This window comes from Hemibagrus wyckioides, linkage group LG16 (genome assembly GCF_019097595.1).
Source record: "Hemibagrus wyckioides isolate EC202008001 linkage group LG16, SWU_Hwy_1.0, whole genome shotgun sequence".
NCBI lineage: Eukaryota > Metazoa > Chordata > Actinopteri > Siluriformes > Bagridae > Hemibagrus > Hemibagrus wyckioides.
The window spans coordinates 5,763,572-5,785,593 of record NC_080725.1 but is presented as its reverse complement, the minus strand read 5'-3'; the positions used below and the strand labels follow the sequence as shown (position 1 = coordinate 5,785,593).

Genomic DNA, 22,022 nt, shown 5'->3' with positions numbered 1-22,022 from the left:
CAAATTTTGCAGAAACTGCAATCTAAATGCTGCTCAATAAATATATCTTTCGGGAGATATAACACCAGTGCAGTCTGTCCCAGAAGAAATCTAAAATAATACTCTGTAACTTTGGTAGAAGACCTACTGTAGGTTTTAAAACAGCTAGACGATGCCATAAAACTATAATACCAAGTTATTAATGATAATTGTTTGCCCTGTATGTGACATTTGTGGTAAAATCTCCATTTTTCTAAAATCCCCTCAATTTTTTCCACTATTAATTGCCAATTTTTGTTTACAGTCAAGTTGTTCCCCAGGAAAACTCTTAGATACTTGATGCCATCTTTAGATCATTTAAGATCCACAGGTAGACTTGGTTCTCCCTCATCCCATCTGCCTACCAACAACGCAGTGCTTTTTGCCTAGTTAACATTTGAAGAAGAAATATTTCTAATCCACAATATTTCTAAGCTTGTACATCACTGCTTCCATCTATTGCCACCATGATGTCATCAGCGTAAGCTGAGAGGCGTAGGGGTAAAAGATTGTTAGCTAGCTTAACACCTGCTAACTGCTTTCTTATTGGCAGAGCATGGGTTCAACTGCCAGAGGACAACATTCCAGACATTGCCCAGCCTTGCCTTATTCCACGTTTTGTAGAAAAAGGAGCACTGTTGATTTTCAGCACACTCTCAATATCACAATAAAGCACCTTGATCATGGCAATAAAACCAAGGAAGAAGCCAAATGCCTGAAGAACATTCCACAGGTATTGGTGCTCCACCTGATCAAATGCCTTTCCTTGGTCTGAAGAAATCAGACCATACTTTGTAGCCAATGAACTAGAGATGTCTAAATAATCTAGAATCAATGAAATATTTGTAAATGATCTGCCAGGAATACAATATGATTGATCACTATACACCACTTGGTCAATTACTTTTCTTAGTCTATTTACCATTGTCTTTTAACAAGAGTTTATAATCAGTACACAGCAGATCCCCCTTTTTCGGTAGTAGTGTCATTGAGCCTTTGGGAATATCGGTCCACCTTGGGGTTCACGCCCCAGCACCGCCAAGTTGCCACTGTTGGGCCCTTGAGCAAGGCCCTTAACCCTCTCTGCTCCAGGGCGCTGTATCATGGCTGACCCTGCGCTCTGACCCCAACCTCCAAGGATGGGATATGTCAAGAAAGAATTTCACTGTGCAGTAATGTATATGTGACAAATAAAGGCTATTTCTATTTCTAACCCCAAATCTGTTTATATTTGTTTTACATAGTCTGTGAGATGCCAATAACTGCTGAATATTTCATATGCTAAGAAAAAACACGATTATTTTATAATAATTGTTTTGTTTAATGTGTGTAATGTGTTATAATTAACTTAATTAACAATAATAATAACTGTTGAATTTCACTTATGTGTTTATTTGGTGTTTTGGTTCGAGATATACCAATATCACAATCTCTCCACTAGAGGTCGCTGCGATGGTTTTTAGTATTTCACGAAACCATTTCATCATCGGTACCAAAATTACATTCATATAAAATCCCGCTACCATTGCATTAGATTCGTCATTAAAATAAAAAAAAAAATACATTAATTACACAAGGCAATTGTATTGAAATCCATCTTATTTATTGGTTCATGAAGTGAAGTGATAATAGCGGACAGCTAAATATTCTAGCTAAAGGATTAGCCTAGCAGTTATCTCCAGGATCACGTTAGCAGCTCTGAGCGTTGCAGCTTATTGTTTTTCATGAAGGACCTCACTGGGACACTGGAAAGTTGTGCCTGTTGTAAGCGAGGAAAGGTTGACCATCAGTCTTAACATTTAAAAAAAAAGACAGAACACTGGAATACTATATTTAAATAAAGCTCTGAACATGTTGCATTCGTAATAATCTCAGTTAATTAAAACAGTTATGATGGATTTTTGTTTAGGACGGGAAATTCATTAAGGCATTCCTAAGGGCAGCTGTAGCTGCGGCTCTTGTGTTTTGGCGTCGATTAAACATTAAACATGGCGGACTTTGGGGACTGGGTCTAGCAAAGGTTGGTGTTTATTTTTTTGCCTATATTTGGTAACACGGTTGCATTTTGCAAGGATAACATGTTTGCCTGTTGCATGTTTTTCTTCTGGTGCAAAGTTATTAAACGATCATGTTTGCTGGTTTGATGTTGTCTGGATGTTTAGGCTAGCTGGTTATTTTTGAATATCAGCCCTGCCAGTCCCTCAGTCGAGCAGAGCTAGAGCTCAGAGGAAATCCCCATGGTGCTGATGAGGGATGTATTTCGTTTTTGGGAAAGTATAATTCATACAAGAAAATTCACGCGATCAGTGTCACGTTGGTGTTTTGTCTCTTTCTGATTAGGATTGTTTCAAAGTAAATGAAGTATCTGAGCTGATTGGACTGTGCATCCACTGGCTGATCTGGACCGCGAACATAACTGAGTCTGTTCGCACTGATCTGCACGTATTTCAAGTAGATGTTTTTCTCCAAAAGGGCACCTTGTAATACTTTATATTTGGACATGTTTTTGTTAATAGGGGAACTCCGAAAGGCTTCCTGTTCGCACATACACTGGATATAGAGTGATGCCATATACAGACAAATGCGCTGATTTTCTATTAGGGCGCTTTTATATATATATATATATATATATATATATATATATATATATATATATATATATATATATATATATATATATATATATATAATTTGCAATTTATTTGGTAGGGGATCCCATCCTTTCCTTTAACATCAGGAGCCTAACGGGTCGGTGATGACTGTAAAAACTCTTACATCCCGGATGTTCAGCTGTGGCTTGTGTCTTGACTAAGTTGCACTTTTATTTGTCTAAACTTCTTATTACCATCTGAATATGAAGTAATAGCTATCTCAAATTGTGTCCAGTGACAGTAACTGACGCACGCACGAAATGTCTCCGAAGAAGTAGCCACGTGACGTCATCTTCATTTGCATATTGCTCGAATCGTCAAGCTCATTTGCATATCAAAACGTGTTGCACGGAAAAAGGAAGATTTTCTGAAGACGCCCAGAAAAGTTCTATATAATATAATATAATGTTAAATAATAATAGACTGTTTATTATAGAAATAATTCTTTGGTCATGACGACAGCGAGCTTTTTATTTAGCAAGCAGCAGTAAAAGTGATAATAGCAGTTGGAATAATGGAATAACGCGCTTTTATTGCTTGTAAATTTAGCCAGAAACAGAGTTTAAGTTTAAACAATCGTTCAGTAAACGTTGATCAGTGATTGGTTGTTGGAAATAATGGTGATCAGTTATTGGTTGTTTGGAATAATAGTGATCAGTGATTGGTCGATGGGAATAATAGTGATCAGTGGTTGGTTGTTGAGAGTAATAGTGATCAGTGATTGGTCGATGGGAATAATAGTGATCAGTGATTGGTCGATGGGAATAATAGTGATCAGTGATTGTTGGGAATAATGGTGATTAGTGATGGGTCATTGGGAGTAATGGTGATCAGTGATTGGTCGTTGGGAATAATAGTGATCAGTGATTGGTTGAGAAAGTTGACTCGCACAATAGCTGCTCAGAAAACTGCTTGTGTTGTCTCTGCACATTTCTGGGAAAAAAATCATCAGATCTAGTGACAGTCAGCACAGTACATATTTTTTAAAATACACTAGAATGTAGTTTGTTTATTATAAAAAGGAACATTTACAACCATGACATAAGTATGTTTTTTTTCTTTATTATATTTTTCTTGAAGGATAATGTTTTCTTGAAGATCCACACCAAACAGAGCGTGCACATTTCTGACAGCGTTCGCTGTCTCCTAGAGGTAACCATTTATTTCTGTGACTTGCACAACACAAATGATGTAATATATTAAACATATGGATTCATTCTTATGCCATTTTTTAAAAAACAAAACAAAACAATGTTCCCTTAAGTTAGCTGCACATAACGTCCAATACAATTACAAAAATGTTGACAAAAGAAACTGTTTATTCAGTTTAGCCTTCTGATTCTGTTTATTCTGTTTTTAAAAGTGGATGATTCAGCAGGAGAAGCCCCAGCTGCCTGCCACCATGCCGGTGGTGTGGCCTATGCTTCTCGACCTCAGCCGAGATGATTGTAAACGAATCCTGCGCAAGCTCGGTGAGATGCTTTTAATGCACTACTTAAAAAAGTCAGGAGACTTACCTTTGCATAGTTCGTAATCATGTATAACCTGTGTTCTAACTGATTTGTTTGTAGAACTGGAGGCATATGCTGGAGTGATCAGTGCGCTTCGTGCCCAGGGTGATCTCACCAAGGACAAGAAAGATCTGCTTGGGGAACTTACCAAAGTATTAAGGTAGATTTAACGGATTTGCTTCAAAAGATGGAGGTCAGTGTGTATTTCTGAACGCCTCAATGCATTAAGCAAGGCCGATGTTATGCTCACACATACAATGATTTTATGGCTGCAAGTCACTAGTCGCTGTACTGTGAAGTCGCCAGGAGGTGTACTGACTGCTGGTTGCCATCGTAACATTACACTTGACAACAAAATCAGTTTTCTTGCTAGAATGAAATATTGTGGAGGGTTGAATTCAGCTGTGTATATAAATATATATATCATACGAGACGAAGGAGCGACAGTATGTGCTCTTCTCCACGGATCACATGCACTCTTGTGTCTTCACTCCCATCGGTAGCTGCTGCACCCAGTCACTCCATATTTGCATGAAGTTAATCTCTTCTCAAATTTGCCCACATCCACATATAGTTGCTAGACACCATTTGGTCATAAATAAGAATAATGTACATAAAATCAAGAAATCCAGGTGGTCACTGGGGGACAGAGAGGTGGAGATTTGATCTTCCTCACACGGATTAACTGAACATATTGCCAGGAGATGTGTACATTACACAATCCTTGTGTATAAATATATTCATACGTGCAAAAAAAAGGAAAACATGCAAATAAAAAAAAGTGCATTATTAACAATATTAAAATCTTTTGAAAAATGCTTCTGCGATACTTTTATTATGGTCATGTGAATAACACTTCAAGCGGGAATCAGTACATCACTGTGTATATCATTTAGCCAGTTATAGAGCATTTTCTCTGTACAACTGATTTGGGTAAAGTCTCTGGATGTTGCCACTTTTTAACCTGGTCAGTTTTCTGGACAAACAAGACATGGGAGCTTTTATTTGGTAAGCTAGCTAATATTTTCTCCAATTATTTATATATATAATTATTTGCCCAACCCTGCTAAGCAATACAAAAATGATGTTATGTACAGTTGACATCATATGTTTATCTATTCCTAGCAATATAATAATCCAGCTTGAAGTGTTGGTAAACTTTCAAACTGGTTTGTTTGTGTTAATTCTGTTGCTATTATTGTATATATGTAAACATCTGTAAGTTGTGTGGAATCTTGACTCCATCTGTACATGGTCCATTATATTTTGTGGACCATTACACCAAACATCTGCTTTTGTAACATTTTATTCCACAGATTTCTCCACATTTCTGGGAAGGCAATGCAGGTTTGTTGATCTGATGCATTTTCTTTCCAGCATTTCAACTGAGCGTCATCGTGCAGAGGTGCGGCGTGCGGTGAACGATGAGCGTCTCACTACCATCGCGTACCAGTAAGACCGTCTGTTCACTACACAGCAGATGAAAAGTTTCATGCCGTTATTCCAGCTTCACAGTCTAAATAATAACAAACATTAAAGTGAATTATATGTATTTTTTATTGCACAGCATGTCTGGGCCGAACAGCTCCTCAGAGTGGTCTATTGAAGGGCGTAGGCTGGTCCCCCTGATGCCCAGGTTGGTGCCTCAGACTGCTTTTACAGTGACGGCCAACGCGGTAGCCAGTGCCACGGCGCATCAGAACTCTTCTCTGCTTCTTCCTGCAGAGACTGGCAACAAAGAAGGTACATAAGGAGGGATGAAATATTTTGGGAGCTTGTTTGGAGTTACTTTAGTGGTGATATGTGATAGCAGTGGTGTTGTTTTGCAGTGGTAGTGTGTTATTCATATACCAGCACTACAGCCACGCCCCCTAGTGTATCCGCCCCAAGCGGCAGTGTGGCAGCTGCGGTCAAGTCACCCAGGCCTACGAGCCCCGCCTCCAACGTGGTAGTGCTGCCCAGCGGGAGCACGGTGTATGTGAAGAGTAAGTACCTGAACACACACACACACGTCTTCCTCATGTCATAACGTAATGGAAAAAAGGATATAAATCATAAGTGTGTGTGCAAGAGATGGAACGAATGATGAATGTAAATAAAACTAAAATGAACTTTTGTTTCCCTTTTCAAAGGAACATTTTGACCTAGTTACAAATCTCCTGAATAAAAGCCCCTCTGTATCTCTCTCTCTCTCTCACACACACACACAAGATAGACATCAATATAATCCACTATTCTACATTTAGTGCTCCATTTTGATATATTTGTTTTAATAGTGTGTTCGATTTGGACGCAGCAACACAGAATATTCTTCTGTTCTTCCCACATTTGTCTGTCAGGGTTGTATAAAACAGCTATTCAGAACTCACCTCAGTGTCGCTTTTCTAAGTATTAGCTAATATTACTTCGTATCAATTGAAGCTTATCTGAACAAGAACAAATATCACACATTAATAATGAACCGATCAACCACAAGCCAAAAAAATGTTTTCACTGCAGCCAGTTTAGTTTATTTAACCCGCCCTGTAGTTCTTGCCAAAAGGAAAAAGTCGGAAAAACGTTATTGTTTAAAACGTATATTTATGTGTTTAGATTTTATCTCCTTTAACTGGAAACTCAGTGAAAATGAGATTTTCTTTGCTTTTGAACTTCACTTCACCATTTCTGATACCATTATGACTCTTAAGGGAAAAATATCCTCTCAGTAATGGCCATTTAGAAGCATACGTTTACATTTTTTAGTACTTCAGTTTGTAATATCTCTGCAAATGGCTGTCATGAGTGCTCTCCCCATAAAAGCTTCAGAAGGCTGCAAGAGACTGCACAGATGTTGTTGTTGTTGTTGTTGTTGTTGTTGTAGTAGTAGGATTTAATCTTTTATGCTATGTCTCTATCTCTCTCTCTGAATGTCTCCCTCAGGCGTTAGTTGCTCTGATGAGGACGAAAAGCCTCGCAAACGCCGCCGCACCAACTCTTCAGGCTCTTCGCCCGTTCTGCTCAAGGAGGTGCCTAAAGTGACCCCACCTGCCTCAAAGAGCATCGCGGTGCCGGTGAGCGGCAGCCCGAAGATGAGCAACCTGATGCAGAGCATCGCAAACTCGCTGCCGCCGCACATGTCTCCAGTGAAAATCACCTTCACCAAGCCGAGCACACAGGCCACTAACACCACCACCCAGAAAGTCAGTACACACTCGCTGCTCCTCCTCATCTCTGTTAAATCTGTTTTAATGCCATTCCAAACTAGACAGTATGAGTGGTAGTAAGTTTCTTTATTATTTGCCCATTAATTAAAAAATTTAGTCATCTTTTACATAGTCAAAAAAAAAAACAACTGAGTCAGGATATTACTATTATTAGGCTGTTTTATAAATGCAGTTAAACACTAATAAAACAGCAGCAAAGAAAACACCATATTCATTTCAGAGATTCATTGTTAATGACAAATCAGTGGAATAAATAAGAAAAATTGGTCTATGTTATTACATTAATTTAGGACCTGTTCTTAAAATGCACCCATTTCCTTGTAGGTAAATAAATAACCAAGCCTCCCCTATGTCTGTAGTATTATTTGTAATAATGTAAGCTGGCTTGTTCAACTCTGGGCTCCCAGGTCAGTCCCCAGGTCAGTAGGTATGCGCTGCTCTGAACTAGTTGAACTAGATTAGATAGTGAAGTACAGCCTACAGCTCCGAATGCACTGGTCAGGATGGAATTCACTATGCCCCAGTACAATTCAATTCAGTCCAATTCATTTGTATAGCACTTTTAACAATGCACATTGTCTCAAAGCAGCTTTACAGGAGTACAGAAAAAAAATGTTTAAAGTTAAGTTACTATTTTATCCCTAACGAGCAAGCCTGAGGTGACGGTGGCAAGGAAAAAATCCCCGAGATGATATGAGGAAGAAACCTTAAGAGGATCCAGGCTCAGAAGGGAACCGGGGGACAGGAAATAATGTAAAAAAGCAAAGAAAGTTTAATTAAAGCAAAAGACAAAGTCTTTATAGTGTGTATCTGATTATAGAATTGTCTTCATCCAGACTAAAATACATTTAGCCTGCATTCTTTACCATCTTGAATTTTCATAACTCACTTCATGCCTCACTGTTTTCTTTCCATCACTTTGACTAGTTGAGATCCTCAGAGTAGCAATTAATCTGTTCAACCCCTAGCATACAGTAAGCTGAAAAATCAAGCCACTAGAAACAAGTCTTATATACCAAGGGTGGAGTGAGTGCACGTTTTTATTGTAATCAAGCAGGAACCACACATGATTCAGTTTAATTAGTTGATCTTGGCTTTCAGTAGGCTCAGGTGTGGCTTCTACTCCATGCCGGCCCTTTCCAGATAAGATTGGACACCCCTGGTTTAGAGGTTTAGAACCACTGTGCAACATTTACGATAATACAGAAGCCAAAAACGCAAGTGTAAGCAGTGTGTAACTGTAAGCGCTACTACACAGTGAACCACAAGGGCAGCATTCAGATAAAGCAGAGTGGCTGGATCAATCACATGTAAAGCAAACCATCATATGAGAGTGTAGCAGTGTATAAAGCTTCTAAGATAAGTAACTACAGTGTCTAATGGAAGTCCTCTTCCTTTTTCCACTTCCCATTCTGCCTTATTGTAATGTTCTCTTTTGCCTCTCCTTAGGTCATTATTGTTACAACATCTGCAAGCTCCAGCTTTGTTCCCAACATCCTCTCCAAGTCTCATAACTATGCGGCTGTCTCAAAGCTCGTGTCCAGCTCTGCAGCCACATCATCTGGTCAGAAGCAAACCATGGTCATTTCAGCTGGCACCACTACTGCCCCTGGCCCTGTCGCCGTGACAACTGTGGTGTCCTCCACTCCTGCGGTGGTCATGTCCACTGTGGCTCAAAGTAAGTAAAAGTGTGTGTGGGAGAATGTCTTTTTAACATGTGCGAAAATAATTATTTTATTCTCAGTATATTTTATAGTAATCTTTTGGTACTTGGTTCTTTTATTGTGTTGATGGAATTCTGTGGACAATTTTCTGTCGAATTACCTCTCTTTGCGTGTGTGTGTGTGTGTGTATACCTTCGGTTCAGCTGGCTCTACAGCAGCAGTGAAAGTGGCCACAGCAAGGATGCCCTCTCCCAAAGCTCTGGTGGGTTCTCCCTCTCAGATCCTCCAGTTCCCTAAGCAACAGCAGCAGCAACCGCAGCAGTCAGTTTCACCCAAAGGCCTATCTGCATCTCCTCTCTCTTCCTCACCTCAAACCACCAGTACAGTGTCGGTGTCCAAACCCACCATACAGATTAAACAAGAGTCAGGTGAGAATTTATGAGACTGTCTCTTCATCTGGATTCCACAATCTCGGGTCCCAAATCTCAGTCAACTAGATCACCAGAGACCTTCTCAGAGGTCAATACAAAGGGACAAAGGGGTCAATACAAAAAAGATTGTGGTTAAAAGATCGAAGATATATTTAATTATTTAAAAGATTATTATAATGATAGATATTTATTATTTAAATATATTATTTTAAATATAAAGATATATATTTATTTTTTAAAAGATATATTTGTGTGAAATAAGGATTGCTTTTCAGTTTTATATTAGAACTTTATTTCTCCCTTAATATGTACTATATAGGAAGCATATGAGTAGACTGGTTTTTAGGCATTTAAGAAGTTTTCTATCATATGAAAAGCCACATGAGAAAAGGTACAAGATATTCGTGTATGTGTGCAGGTGTAAAGATCATCACCCAGCAGATGCAGCCTAGTAAGATTTTGCCGAAGCCCTCGAGTGCAGCCATGCCGAGTAGCAGCTCTGGTCCCATCATGGTGGTGAGCAGCAATGGAGCTATCATGACCACAAAACTGGTCTCCACCCCTACAGGTACATCAGGTCTGAAGACTAATCCCATGTCTAATTTAGTGCTCTTATCCTGGATCATCAAAACCAACAAACTGAGCCAAACACTGTAATACAGTGTGTGTGTAGCTCAAGTAGTAGTCAAGTTTAAATTAAAAATATAAGAATTTTGAGATTGGACACAACCTAAAAGAAAACGAGAAAGTAAAAACAATACCTTTACTGTAAAATGCATAGCTGAGGTGGAAAGAAAATATATTAAAACTAACATTAGCTAATGTGACCATCAACATGATGCAAATTATATTAAATAGTATAGAGAGCTTTATAAAATACACAAAAGATGCATGTATACATAACCAGTGTGTGTCGTGTGTGCAGGGACTCAGGCTACGTACACCCGGCCGGCAGTAACGGCATCCATCGGAGCTCGAATGGCCGCATCACCTGCTGGGACCACTTATGTCAAAACCACCAGCGGCAGCATTATAACAGTGGTGCCCAAATCTCTTGCTACACTGGGTGGGAAGATCATCAGCACCAACATAGTGTCTGGTAATTTGATGGGAGAAAAGGCAGTGAAAGGGGGAACAGGGTGTTCTTGTATGTGTCAATGATGACACTAGTCTAGAGTGTGTAGCTGCTCAACTTGTTCCTCTAGTCGTGGCATGATAAAATATGAAAACATGAATCCTTCCATGAGGTGTTCTAATGATTAGATGGTTGGAATGAGCTTAATGAGAAATACGTGAATAGATGGACACATAGAATCTGAATAATAGCCTCTCTGTACCATATAGTATGATTTCATGTCTGAATTCTTAAATGACAGGAACCACTACGAAGATCACCACCATTCCCATGACCTCCAAACCCAATGTCATCGTAGTGCAGAAGACCACTGGGAAAGGAACCACCATCCAGGGCTTACCTGGGAAGAATGTGGTCACCACACTTTTAAACGCTGGGGTAGGACCGTAGTAATAATCTCGAAGCTTTATTTTTTTTTTCCCTGTAAACAGTGCGTTATGAGTTGAAGCCAATTAAAATGTGTGTGTTCCTCAGGGGGAGAAAGCACTGCAGGCTGTACCGGGAGCAAAGCCTGCCATCATCACAGCATCTCGGCCCATCACTAAGATGATCGTAACACAGCCGAAGGGTCTGGGCTCGGCTGTGCAGCCGTCTACCACCACCAAGCTCATCCCCACCAAGATTGTCTACAACCAGCAGGGCAAGACCCAGGTCTGCTTGAGTCATGCATCAGATCATTGTAGATTACCTTGTGCAAGAAACAGCATTTCACCCAGAATGCCTTGCAGGTGCTGATCAAGCCGAAGCCAATGGCGTTCCAGGCGACAGTAGTGAGTGAGCAAGCGAGGCAGCTGGTGACCGAGACACTGCAGCAGGTGACCCGAGGTCCAGAGGCAAGCGTAATACCAGGCTCCAGCCAGGAGGTGGCGCTCAAGGATGACGCTCCATCTTACATAGAGAGTAGCCCAACATCTTCAGACAATACTCATGGTGAGGGATTGCAGTGAGTTTCACAGTTCGGGTTAATGTAGAATTTTCCAAAACTTCCCAAATAGGTCATTATTTTTTCTTTAATGCTAAGAAGTTGAAAATGATTTCTTAATATAATTACACTTTTTTTTTTTTTTATTCTGAACAGCAGCATGTGTATTATTGTGGCATAAAATTTGAGAAGTATAGTAATAGAAATACAGTGTAGATGTGTTTTGCGCTGTGTAAAATGTATAAAAAGAGTAACATTTATTTAATATTTTGGGCTCAAACATAGTGATCTTTCTACCCATAATCTTGTTGAAAGCTCTGTATCTTGAACCATCAAAGACATGGCAGCCCCAAAGCATAAATGACCCAACACCTGATTTTACACGGGTCACCACGTGCTTTTCTTTGAATACAGTCGCCTTTTGTGACCAAACCTTCTGATGGTATGTGTGAACAATACACTTGTTTTGATCTCAACTGACCACAACGGTCAATACTAAGTGTGGTTCTGATGACACTCACTCACTTCCAGACAATGCATGATCTTGTGAGATTTTCTCAGGAAGTGCTTCTTTCCTGTAATGCTTCTAAACAACTTATTGTTATGAAAGGTGTATCATATTTACTTATTTATCATATCTACTGATTTTCAATCAACCAAATGGTGAGTGCCCTCTCTCTTTCACCATCCTCTTCACTAAGTTTGGGGGGACAGTGTGGTCAAGTCCAATTCCAAGCAAATTTGCTGTTTTAATAAATGAAAACACTGTTTAATACCCGAAACAACTGGGCCCCAATTGGGCTTAATAATCATTTTAACTGCCTGTTTTTTTATATTTATTATCTGATTTTTTTTTGATGGTCAGCAGCCATCATTCACTTAATTGTTCTTTGGTATTTCCCATGGAAATGGATGCTAATGATGATTTTGCATGTGTGCAACTGCATATTTAGACCCCAGGGAAACAGGACATGAACATTAGCAAAGTTGATCAAGAATGACGATGTGTATGTGTTAAAATACTGTTATTTAAACAAGAATATGTTTGTATATATATTATGTATATTGAATGTATAAATAAGCATTTTTATAAATTCCTTAATTCTGAACGGTGCTGTGTAACACTACCATACATCTATTACTATCCATTAGTGTCTATTAGTTAGAATAATGAAAAGAGTTGAAAAATATCACACAAATAGTTATCAGGGGAAAAACTAAACTGAATACCTAAGAAGAGCATGTGATATAGACTGACATTTATAATTAATGATGAACAAATCCTCGTCTAGTGCAATAAACCAAATGCTTTAGAGGATTGATTAGTCTCATGTTAGTCTTTTTAAGCTTGACTTCTCCGCCATCTCCAGACACCCAGTCGGTCGTGCATGTCATCAGCTCCAGGGGCCAGGACTGGACAGAACAAGAAGTCTCAGTGGAAGCGAGTCCCACCATCATTTACCAGGACATGAGTGGCGAGGCTCAGTCTGCCACATCTACCATTAAAGCCCTGCTGGAGCTGCAGCAGACCACAGGTATGTGTGTGTTAATGGAGGCTACTTCACCTGTTATTCCTCTTTTAAGTCACTTTTTCTGATGCCGATATTTAACATGCACCTGTGTTACTCTTTGGATTTCAGCAAAGGAAAAGGCAGAGGCCAAGCCACGGCAGCACACCATCGATCTGAGTCAGATGGCAGTGCCGATACAGATGCCTACAGAGAGGAGGCAGTCACCTGAACCCTCAGGCCAGGCTGCAGGCGAGCCTGAGACCCCAGCGGAGGCCACTGGTATCAGTACTGTTAACTCCTGAAGTCTATTGAAACACACTCCCTTTAATAGAGCTCTGTGAGCAAATCATAATAATATTGAAAGAATGCAAGTAGACACCTTAAACCGAGAAACATTTATTCATTTTTATGACTCTTGTTAGTCCTGCAAATAATTTATTTCCAAATATAATTTCAAAGGTGAAGTATTGCTATGTCGATCTGATTTCCTCATTTCAGGTTTCTGTTTACATTTGGTTTCTTTTATTTAATATATTTTTTAATTCCCGTTTACAAGCAGCGAAGACCTCTTAAAAATACATACTGCTCCATGAAAGTCTCCATTAAAGTGAATGTTTTAGAAAGTTGCTGATTCAGTAACTGCGCCTTTGACATGTTAGCTTTGTTATTCAGACACAGTTACCAGATTTGCAACCTGAATTTCTTGATGCAGTGGGAAATGTTTGTATTGTGTTTGTGTGTATGAATGTGCTGAGTAAGAAGAGGTTATGTTTATATGTTCAGGTAAAGCGGGGAAGGCTGCAGCAGGAGGTGAAGTGTCTGCATCCGCTCTGTCTTCCACGGTGAAAAGCTCTAACACTGCGCCTTCCTCCAGCACCAGCTCTATCACTCTTCAGGTACTAGGATTAAAAATATATATTCCCCGTGTCACTAGCAAGTGTAGACATTTCTTAAAATCTCTCCTCTGACAAAGGGAATCCTTCCTTCAAGACACATTTGCATTTCTGGTATTTAGCAGACGCCATTATCTAGATTCGACTTACATTTATGTCATTTTATACAACTGAGCAATTGAGGGTTGAGGGCCTTGCTCTGGGGCAGTGGCAGCTTGGTGGACCTGGGATTTAAACTCTGAACCTTCCGATCAGTAGTCCAACACCTTAATCACTAAGCTACTACATCCCCAGGATCACTTCAGCCTGTGTGTTTTACAAATATGTCATTGTGTAAAAGTGTGAGAGAGAGAGAGAAAGTATTTATGAATGTTGTGTCTTTTCCTGTGTATTAGATTATGCTAAAATTTTTAGACACTTGCTGATTTTGTCTTTCACAAGCATGCACACATTCTTCAAATTGCATTGCTTTCTCTGTGTGTGTTAAAAAAAAAAAAATGCAAGGGAGTTTTCTGCCCAAATGTGGATATAGTAAAAGTTAAGTATAGTAAAGTTTCTAGAGAAAAAGGACGTTGCGGACAGATATCCTTCATCAGCTGTACAAGCAAAGTGTGTCAGAGACGCTACAGTGTGAAACTAGCCTCAGAAGCACCTGCACAGCTGATGATGGACATTTGCCCGGAATGTCCTGTTTCTCTGGAAATTCTGTGTTCTAGTTTTAACTTTAACAACATCCACTATCTGTTTTGACATACACTCTGAATAAAACCTACTTTATGTGGGTATTCTACTCGGATGAACGCGCTTCAGAAATGTGTGAAGAGTTGTGCTACATATTTCATGGTACTATATTAAAAATGATGTCAGCTGTGTTGATGAAGGATGAGATTGATGTAAAGCCTGACCAAGAGTAAAAATCTCTTATTTTTGCCTGCATTTAAATACTCACCTGTACACCAGCCAGAATCAGTAGGTGTGTAGGCATGCAAGCAGATGGGGCTACAGTCAATTTTAATGTCATGCTTTATGGAAAACGCTGCCTAAGAGACAGCTTAGCTTTCTAGTGAAAGAGAGTTGTGTGTGTGTGTGTTGCAGGCAGGAGCTGGCAAGCCCCTGGAGGAGCAGACCGTAGTGGAGGAAGGAGAAATGGAAGGTGACACGTTGGACCCTCAAACTGGACTGTTCTACAGATCAGTAAATCCCTTGGCCCCACCTCCTCCTCCACCTCCTCCCCCTCCCCTTCTTCAGCAACACCGCACCCCGACACACACCCTTAGCAAGCCAGTGGTGCTCTCCATATCCACTCCTTCTAAGTCGACTCTTAGCCAGACTGAGGCCTCTAAACTCAGCCCCAGCATCAGGCCTCCAGCTCCAGCAGTGACCACACGGGTGGATAAACCCTCTGTCTCTCCTGCTCCTTCTCTTTCTGCTCCGTCTGGATCTGGAACCCAACACACTCCCCCGACTAAACCTGTCCACACTCCACAGCTGCCCAGACTACAGCAGGCACCAAGCTCACACAACCGACCCAACACGCACACACAGCTCTCCCAGCCCCCACCACTGCAGGCCCACCATCCCGTGGCCTCAGATAAAGCGGCCAGTAGCAGCAGCAGCAGCAGCAGCAGCAGCCAGGTTGGAACACACACACACACACAAAATCTGGAATAAAAAAACTCACCCAAAGCTTGCTGAAATGCAACAAATAGTTGATTTGGTCAAGCATTTTTTTGCTAAATGTTTCCTTTTCTCCTCTTGTTTACTGTGACGGGTGCAGCAGACAATCATAACTCAAGGAGCAGCAGTCACTAAAATCACATTTGGGGCTACTCCCGTGTCCAGCAGCAGCGGCGAGGCCGCGGTGAAGCTGCATGCCGAGTCCAGCTCTGAGAAACCTAACGTCTCCGACATCCTGAAGATCTCCATGATGGAGGCGGAGATCGAGCCGGGCACTGAGGCCATGGTGGTGGACTCATCCAGCGACTGTAGCACATTCAGCAAAGCAGCCTCTACGTCACCGCTCATCAGCAGCTCCAAACACACACACTCACACCCACATGCTACCTTCGGACGCATCCAGAAGAGCAAAGACCTGGACGTTATTCAGGTGAACAGCCACTTGTTTTTGTGTGTGCGTGTGTGTGTTTATTTAAAATCTTATTCAGAACTCGTATAGAGCTATTGCAATTGTTGCATCAACTGATGTTTTCATTACAAACATTTGTTTCTTTTAACAAAATTTAGATAAAAGATTTTTAGGGAAGAAAGGTTTTGTGGTCGGGTTTTGTAAGCTTGAAACGTTCAACTATTGATGAAGACCAGTTGCAGTGCAAAAGGAATGATGATTATGACAATGCAATTATAATAACCAAACAAACTTTGCCTTACTACTCACTAGAAATTTGTCTGTTCTCTTTGGTACATGTGCTTTATCGGGTGATGTTAGTTTGCCTGTTTGTGAGGCGTGTAACAGTAACACTGAAGCTTTTACTGTAACAGAAGAATATTCTGTGTTGCTGCGTCCAAATCGAACACACTATTAAAACAAATATCAAAATGGAGCACTGAATGTAGAATAGTGGATTATATTGATGTCTATCGTGTGTGTGTGTGAGAGAGAGAGAGAGAGAGAGCGCTTCTAGTAGTTAGTCCTTTAATTAATTGTTTTTTATTCATTTTATTCGTATTAAAAAAAAACAGGACGAAACATATACACACTGCAAGTATCACACACTCGCACGCAATCACACTCACACACAATAAGTGAGTGATGTACAGACAGATGTTTAGATGAAAGCTGTAGTTGTGTGTAGTATTTTCTGATGATTCTGGTTTATAAACACCTCAGTGCTGTAGAAACGTGTGTTTGTCAGAACACTGAACACCAGAACATGGAACACTTGAGCACTGAACACCAGAACACTTGAACACTAGAACAGTAGAACACTGAATACTAGAATGTGGAACACTAGAACAGTAGAACACTGGATACTAGACTGTGGAACACTAGAACATGGAACACTAGAACACGGAACGCTTGAACACTAGGACACAGAACACAAGAACAGTAGAACACTGAAGACCAAAAGAATTTATCAGTGTAATATTCAGTATGTTTTGGATCGATCACATTCCTGTCAGAGTTCTGACTAAGCCGGACAGTGATTACACAAGGAAGTTAAATCCGCTGACGTGTTGAGCGTAATGACCTCAGCAGATACAGTTTTCATAATCGTCATCTACAATGTTCACAGTCATGTTTGTGAAATCTTTAGGCTGACATCAATGAACTTTTTCCTTAAAGTAAAATGACTTGTGCTGCTGTTTAATCGGAGTTCCTGAAGAGGAAGTGTGTTGTCTTTTTAAAGATCTTGCAGGCTGGGAAATGTGTTTTGTCCACAAGCGTTTGCAAACAGCTGAATTTGCTTCCTCTGAAATTCTCAAAATACTGGCATGCTCTCGTGTGGCAGTGAGGGCTGCAGCGCGACAAAAAATCTAGAATGTTCAAGTCAGAGAGAAGTTGTGGTTTATAAAGATATTCACTATTCACTATTAAACCTTTTATAAATGTTGGTAATCTAGGAATAATTTTTGACAACGCAGTTTCACACGAGCCCACTAAAATGTCGCTCAATTTTTATTAGTTCTGCTCGGCTTCAACCCTTACTTAAAGATGTTAAAAAGATCCTGGAAGCCTGGATTTCTGTAATTACTGGAACAGACACCAGTCTTTTGTTTCTTATTTCAGCTGCTAGTCATGCTAGACATTGTGAATTTCCCTTTGGGATGAATAAAGTATCCATCTATCCATCTATCCATCTATCTATCTATCTATCTATCTATCTCAAACACTCTGCACACATGACAGTACAGAAGCTACACTGGTTACCTATTTCACAGAGTATCATATACTTCTCTCTTACAATGCACAGTATGGCCTCTCCCTGTCTTGTCTCAGTGCGGATACAGCTCTCTGTCTTTCTTTCTCTTCATCTCCCTTTCTTTCTTTCTTTCTTTCTTTCTTTCTTTCTCTACAGCCCTCTATCTATAGCTCTTTCTCTCTACTTCTCACTCTCTTGCTCTCTCTCACTCTCTCTCTACTGCTCTCTCTCTCTACAGCTCTCTCTCTCTCTCTCTCTTCAGCCCTCTCTCTCTCTCTCTCTCTCTCTCTCTCTCTCTTCAGCCCTCTCTCCCCAGCTCTCTTTCTATAGCTCTCTCTCTCTGTCTCCTGCTGTCTACTGCTGTCTACTGCTCTCTCTCTCTATAGCTCTTTCTACTGTTCTCTCTACTACTACTCACTCTCTCTCTCTATACTTCTCTCCCTCTCTCTCTCTCTCTCTCTCCCTTCAGCCCTCTCCCTTCAGTGCTCTCTCTCCAGCTCTCTTTCTACAGCTCTCTCTCTCTCCGTCTCTCTCTGTCTCCTGCTGTCTACTGCTCTCTCTCTATAGCTCTTTCTACTGTTTTCTCTCTCTCTCTCTCTCTCTCTCTCTCGCTCTCTCTCTCTTTACTGCTCTCTCTACAGTTCTCTCTCTCGCTCTCTCTCTCTCCGTCTCTCTCTCTGTCTCCTGCTGTCTACTGCTCTCTCTATAGCTCTTTCTACTGTTCTCTCTACTACTACTCTCTCTCTCTCTCTCTCTCTCTCTCTCTCTCTCTGTCTCCTGCTGTCTACTGCTCTCTCTCTATAGCTCTTTCTACTGTTCTCTCTACTACTCTCTCTCTCTCTCTCTCTCCGTCTCTCTCTGTCTCCTGCTGTCTACTGCTCTCTCTCTCTATAGCTCTTTCTACTGTTCTCTCTACTACTACTCACTCTCTCTCTCTATACTTCTCTCCCTCTCTCTCTCTCTCTCCCTTCAGCCCTCTCCCTTCAGTGCTCTCTCTCCAGCTCTCTTTCTACAGCTCTCTCTCTCTCCGTCTCTCTCTGTCTCCTGCTGTCTACTGCTCTCTCTCTATAGCTCTTTCTACTGTTCTCTCTACTACTACTCTCTCTCTTTCTCTCTCTGTCTCCTGCTGTCTACTGCTCTCTCTCTATAGCTCTTTCTACTGTTCTCTCTACTACTACTCTCTCTCTCTCTCCGTCTCTCTCTGTCTCCTGCTGTCTACTGCTCTCTCTCTATAGCTCTTTCTACTGTTCTCTCTACTACTACTCTCTCTCTCTTTCTCTCTCTGTCTCCTGCTGTCTACTGCTCTCTCTCTATAGCTCTTTCTACTGTTCTCTCTACTACTACTCTCTCTCTCCCTCCTGCTCTCTCTCTCTCTTTACTGCTCTCTCTCTCTCTTTACTGCTCTCTCTACAGTTCTCTCTCTCGCTCTCTCTCTCTCCGTCTCTCTCTCTGTCTCCTGTAGTCTACTGCTCTCTCTCTATAGCTCTTTCTACTGTTCTCTCTACTACTCTCTCTCTCTCCCTCCTGCTCTCTCTCTCTCTTTACTGCCCTCTCTACAGTTCTGTCCCAACATGTTTCCTTCTTCCTGCTGCCCTTTTTTTTTCTTGTAGCATTTTTTTTTGTACAGTGGATGAAATCTTGGTCAAATACAAGCCTGTTTTCAGTGTAAAAATACAATGTACAACATGCATAATTTGCTGATATACATAACTTGATATGACCAAACCTGCAAGTGCTAACAATTATCTTCAATTAGAAAAATGAACAAAAACTGTTATTCAGTACAGAAACTGTGCTCTCCACTTCCTGTCCTCCGACAATTGTAGGACATGTGCCATCTCATTAAGTCTGGTATTAAAATGATCTCTGTTTCCTTGTCGTAATTACGACTTGATGGGTTATTCGTGTGCGACGTCCTAGTATGACACTCGTATTTATAACAATTATGGCACAAAGGCAGCATTAGTCCCGATTAACATACAAGTAAAATATAAAATCTACCTCTCAGTCTCATGGGCATTATTGTTATCACTATACTGTATGTGGTCCCAGTCCGAAACAAAACAATTTAATATGAATTTTTATTCTCTATATCTTACTCTGTCCTCTAGGTGATCCCTCAGTACTCCATCATGCCTGACTCGAGCCAGTCAAATGTAGTGGTGGAGCCAAGCGGCTTCCTGGAGATCACCGATTACACCAGCCAGCGCCTAGATGACGAGGCCACTCTAGACCAGGAAGTGGACAGCAGTAATGATGAAGGTGCAGCACCCAGCCCCATGGAGACCTGCGCTGACCAGTCCCAGTGAGCAAAGGCTCCATTCACACGATCATGAACCCTGAGCAGGAATAAGAGAGAATCTGGCATAGCTGGTGGCATTTTAGTGACAATTTCACTGAAGAGGATTTTCTAAAGAAGACTTAAAGAGAGACTCTTTCTTAAAGTATCTTACAGTTGGATAATAAATAGTTATTCTTCACAACTATTAATTCTCAACACACTTTTTGTTTTCATTACAGGACAGTATTCCACCCAGAACTGAGATTACTATTTGCTAAATTCCGAAAGGAGAAGTTCGGATCCGTTTTGGTTTTGTTTACTTAATATCCAGCATTTTTAGAACAGGGTCTGCAAGTCATGCAGGATTGAAGGGTGTTCAGAAACTCTCCCTACCGTGTCATTTTGTGTCTGCCTTCTGGATATCATACTGTAGATTTAAAGAGCATGAGCTCTTGGTTTTCAAAGTCTGTTGAATTGTTAAGACTAGAATTTTGAATTGTTTCACTTTCATGCCTTTTTTGTCTGGAAGAGTGTGCACTGTACCGCTTACTGTAAATAATAATGTCCCAACGCTTACACAGGTAGTCGTAGAAGATTCTTGTTATCATGATGCACTTTGCCATTTTTCTCCCAGTTCCTAAAGCAAAAACTTCCCCCATTCACTCAGATACACTTTGTTGACTTTTAATGTACAATAATTTGAATAGAGTAAACTTTAATTCCGGATTCTCACCAAAACCTATTCTGTGGTCTTATTTTATTGTTAACATTTGGTAGAAGTTTTAATGTCACTTTTTTCCCCCCATCAGACCTGTAAATGTTGTCATTATCATCATCATCATCATCATCATCATCATCATCATCATCATCATCATCATAATGTCACTTGTTCACTAGCTTTGCCTCAGCAGGCGGGTTAAATGCGCCTGACTGAGATGTATTTAAATTCTGGAAAGTACCAATTTCCCTCTTTATCAGCTGACAGCATTGTGTACTCCAGTGAATGAGTTGTGTTGTAGGTGTGGTGAGGAATTACGTGTTGTCAGGTAAACACACAGGAAGGGCTTCTTGGTGGATTCCAACACCTGTAATGGTTACATGTGTAGGGAAGCTTTCAAAGATTACAGCCGTTATTTATGGTCCTTGAACTGTGTTACGCAGAGGTGGCGACTGGCTTTTGTGGAAATTCACTAAGCGTCACTAAAAGCACCTTTCAGACCCCTATTTGCACACCTAGCTCTCCCATTGCATCTCACTTTCTGTTTCTCTGTTCCTCCATGCCCTTAGTGCTATATTTCCATTCATTTCCATGTATTGCACAGGTGTTGGGACTTTCCACGCCTGTTTTCCTGTACTGCCCCAGGAGCAAGTGTCCACCTTTGGGTCGAATTATAGTGTCAGAGTCATAACAATTAGTTTAAATGGTATCCTTTTTTGTCCTTTTTCCAGGAACACCAGCATCTTGTGTAACATCAGATAATGTGGGTCTAATGTTGCATGTAGACACCTCAATCTAGAGATAAACTTTAGTCTAATAAACTCTCTACATTGTAAAGGTTTTGGAATAGACTTCAGGGTTTTTTTTTCCGTCTCCCTCCAACTTCCTGTTTGGTTGTGTATTTATTAAAAACAAGTGTAAATATAACCCATACACTTTAACCAATTGAAACTAGCAGCTTCAGACGTGTGGGTTTTGGCACTGGGATTCCCCATCATTCAATGCACATTTCAGATGTATCTGGTTTTCCCAGATCGGACAGATCTGTAGGAACAGCTAGAGGAAACATTATGAAGACTTTGAAAGGGTGCTGTGTCTTGTGGTTCTGACATAATATGTCTCAGACAATCAGCTGGTTGAAGTTACACTTTCAGTTTCAGTTACCTTGTCATGTTAGAGTGAAGCATCAGGTGTGGGAAAAAC

At 40.6% G+C, this 22,022-nt stretch overlaps 1 protein-coding gene across 3 annotated transcripts; it reads left to right on the top strand.

Moving 5' to 3' along the window:
• Nucleotides 1-1,938: 1,938 nt before the first annotated feature.
• On the top strand, nt 1,939-21,632 carry emsy (EMSY transcriptional repressor, BRCA2 interacting). 3 transcript variants are annotated; one of them, XM_058412248.1, is made up of 22 exons: nt 2,013-2,038; nt 2,359-2,469; nt 3,750-3,821; nt 4,033-4,141; nt 4,241-4,340; nt 5,558-5,632; nt 5,748-5,923; nt 6,010-6,165; nt 7,100-7,359; nt 8,833-9,061; nt 9,251-9,475; nt 9,897-10,046; nt 10,404-10,577; nt 10,855-10,991; nt 11,088-11,264; nt 11,342-11,543; nt 12,906-13,070; nt 13,176-13,325; nt 13,830-13,942; nt 15,035-15,574; nt 15,717-16,046; nt 19,932-21,632. In XM_058412248.1, exons 4-22 carry the CDS (start codon nt 4,036-4,038, stop codon nt 20,127-20,129), a joined length of 3,663 nt encoding a protein of 1,220 aa, XP_058268231.1. In that variant the 5' UTR covers nt 2,013-2,038; nt 2,359-2,469; nt 3,750-3,821; nt 4,033-4,035; the 3' UTR covers nt 20,130-21,632. The 3 variants fall into 3 exon arrangements, with proteins under 3 accessions (XP_058268232.1, XP_058268230.1, XP_058268231.1); XM_058412249.1 differs by lacking the exon at nt 2,359-2,469 and having other exon boundaries at nt 1,939-2,038; nt 15,720-16,046; XM_058412247.1 differs by lacking the exon at nt 2,359-2,469 and having other exon boundaries at nt 1,940-2,038.
• The last annotated feature ends 390 nt before the right edge of the window (nt 21,633-22,022 follow it).

What these genes read in the sequence shown, in the direction of transcription:
- emsy (XM_058412247.1), top strand. Translation starts at nt 4,036, where the DNA reads ATGATTCAGCAGGAGAAGCCCCAGCTGCCTGCCACCATGCCGGTGGTG. An exon ending in GAGCACGGTGTATGTGAAGA is followed by an intron (nt 6,166 to 7,099) that starts GTAAGTACCTGA and finishes TGTCTCCCTCAG; the next exon opens with GCGTTAGTTGCTCTGATGAG. An exon ending in AAGACCTGGACGTTATTCAG is followed by an intron (nt 16,047 to 19,931) that starts GTGAACAGCCAC and finishes TCTGTCCTCTAG; the next exon opens with GTGATCCCTCAGTACTCCAT.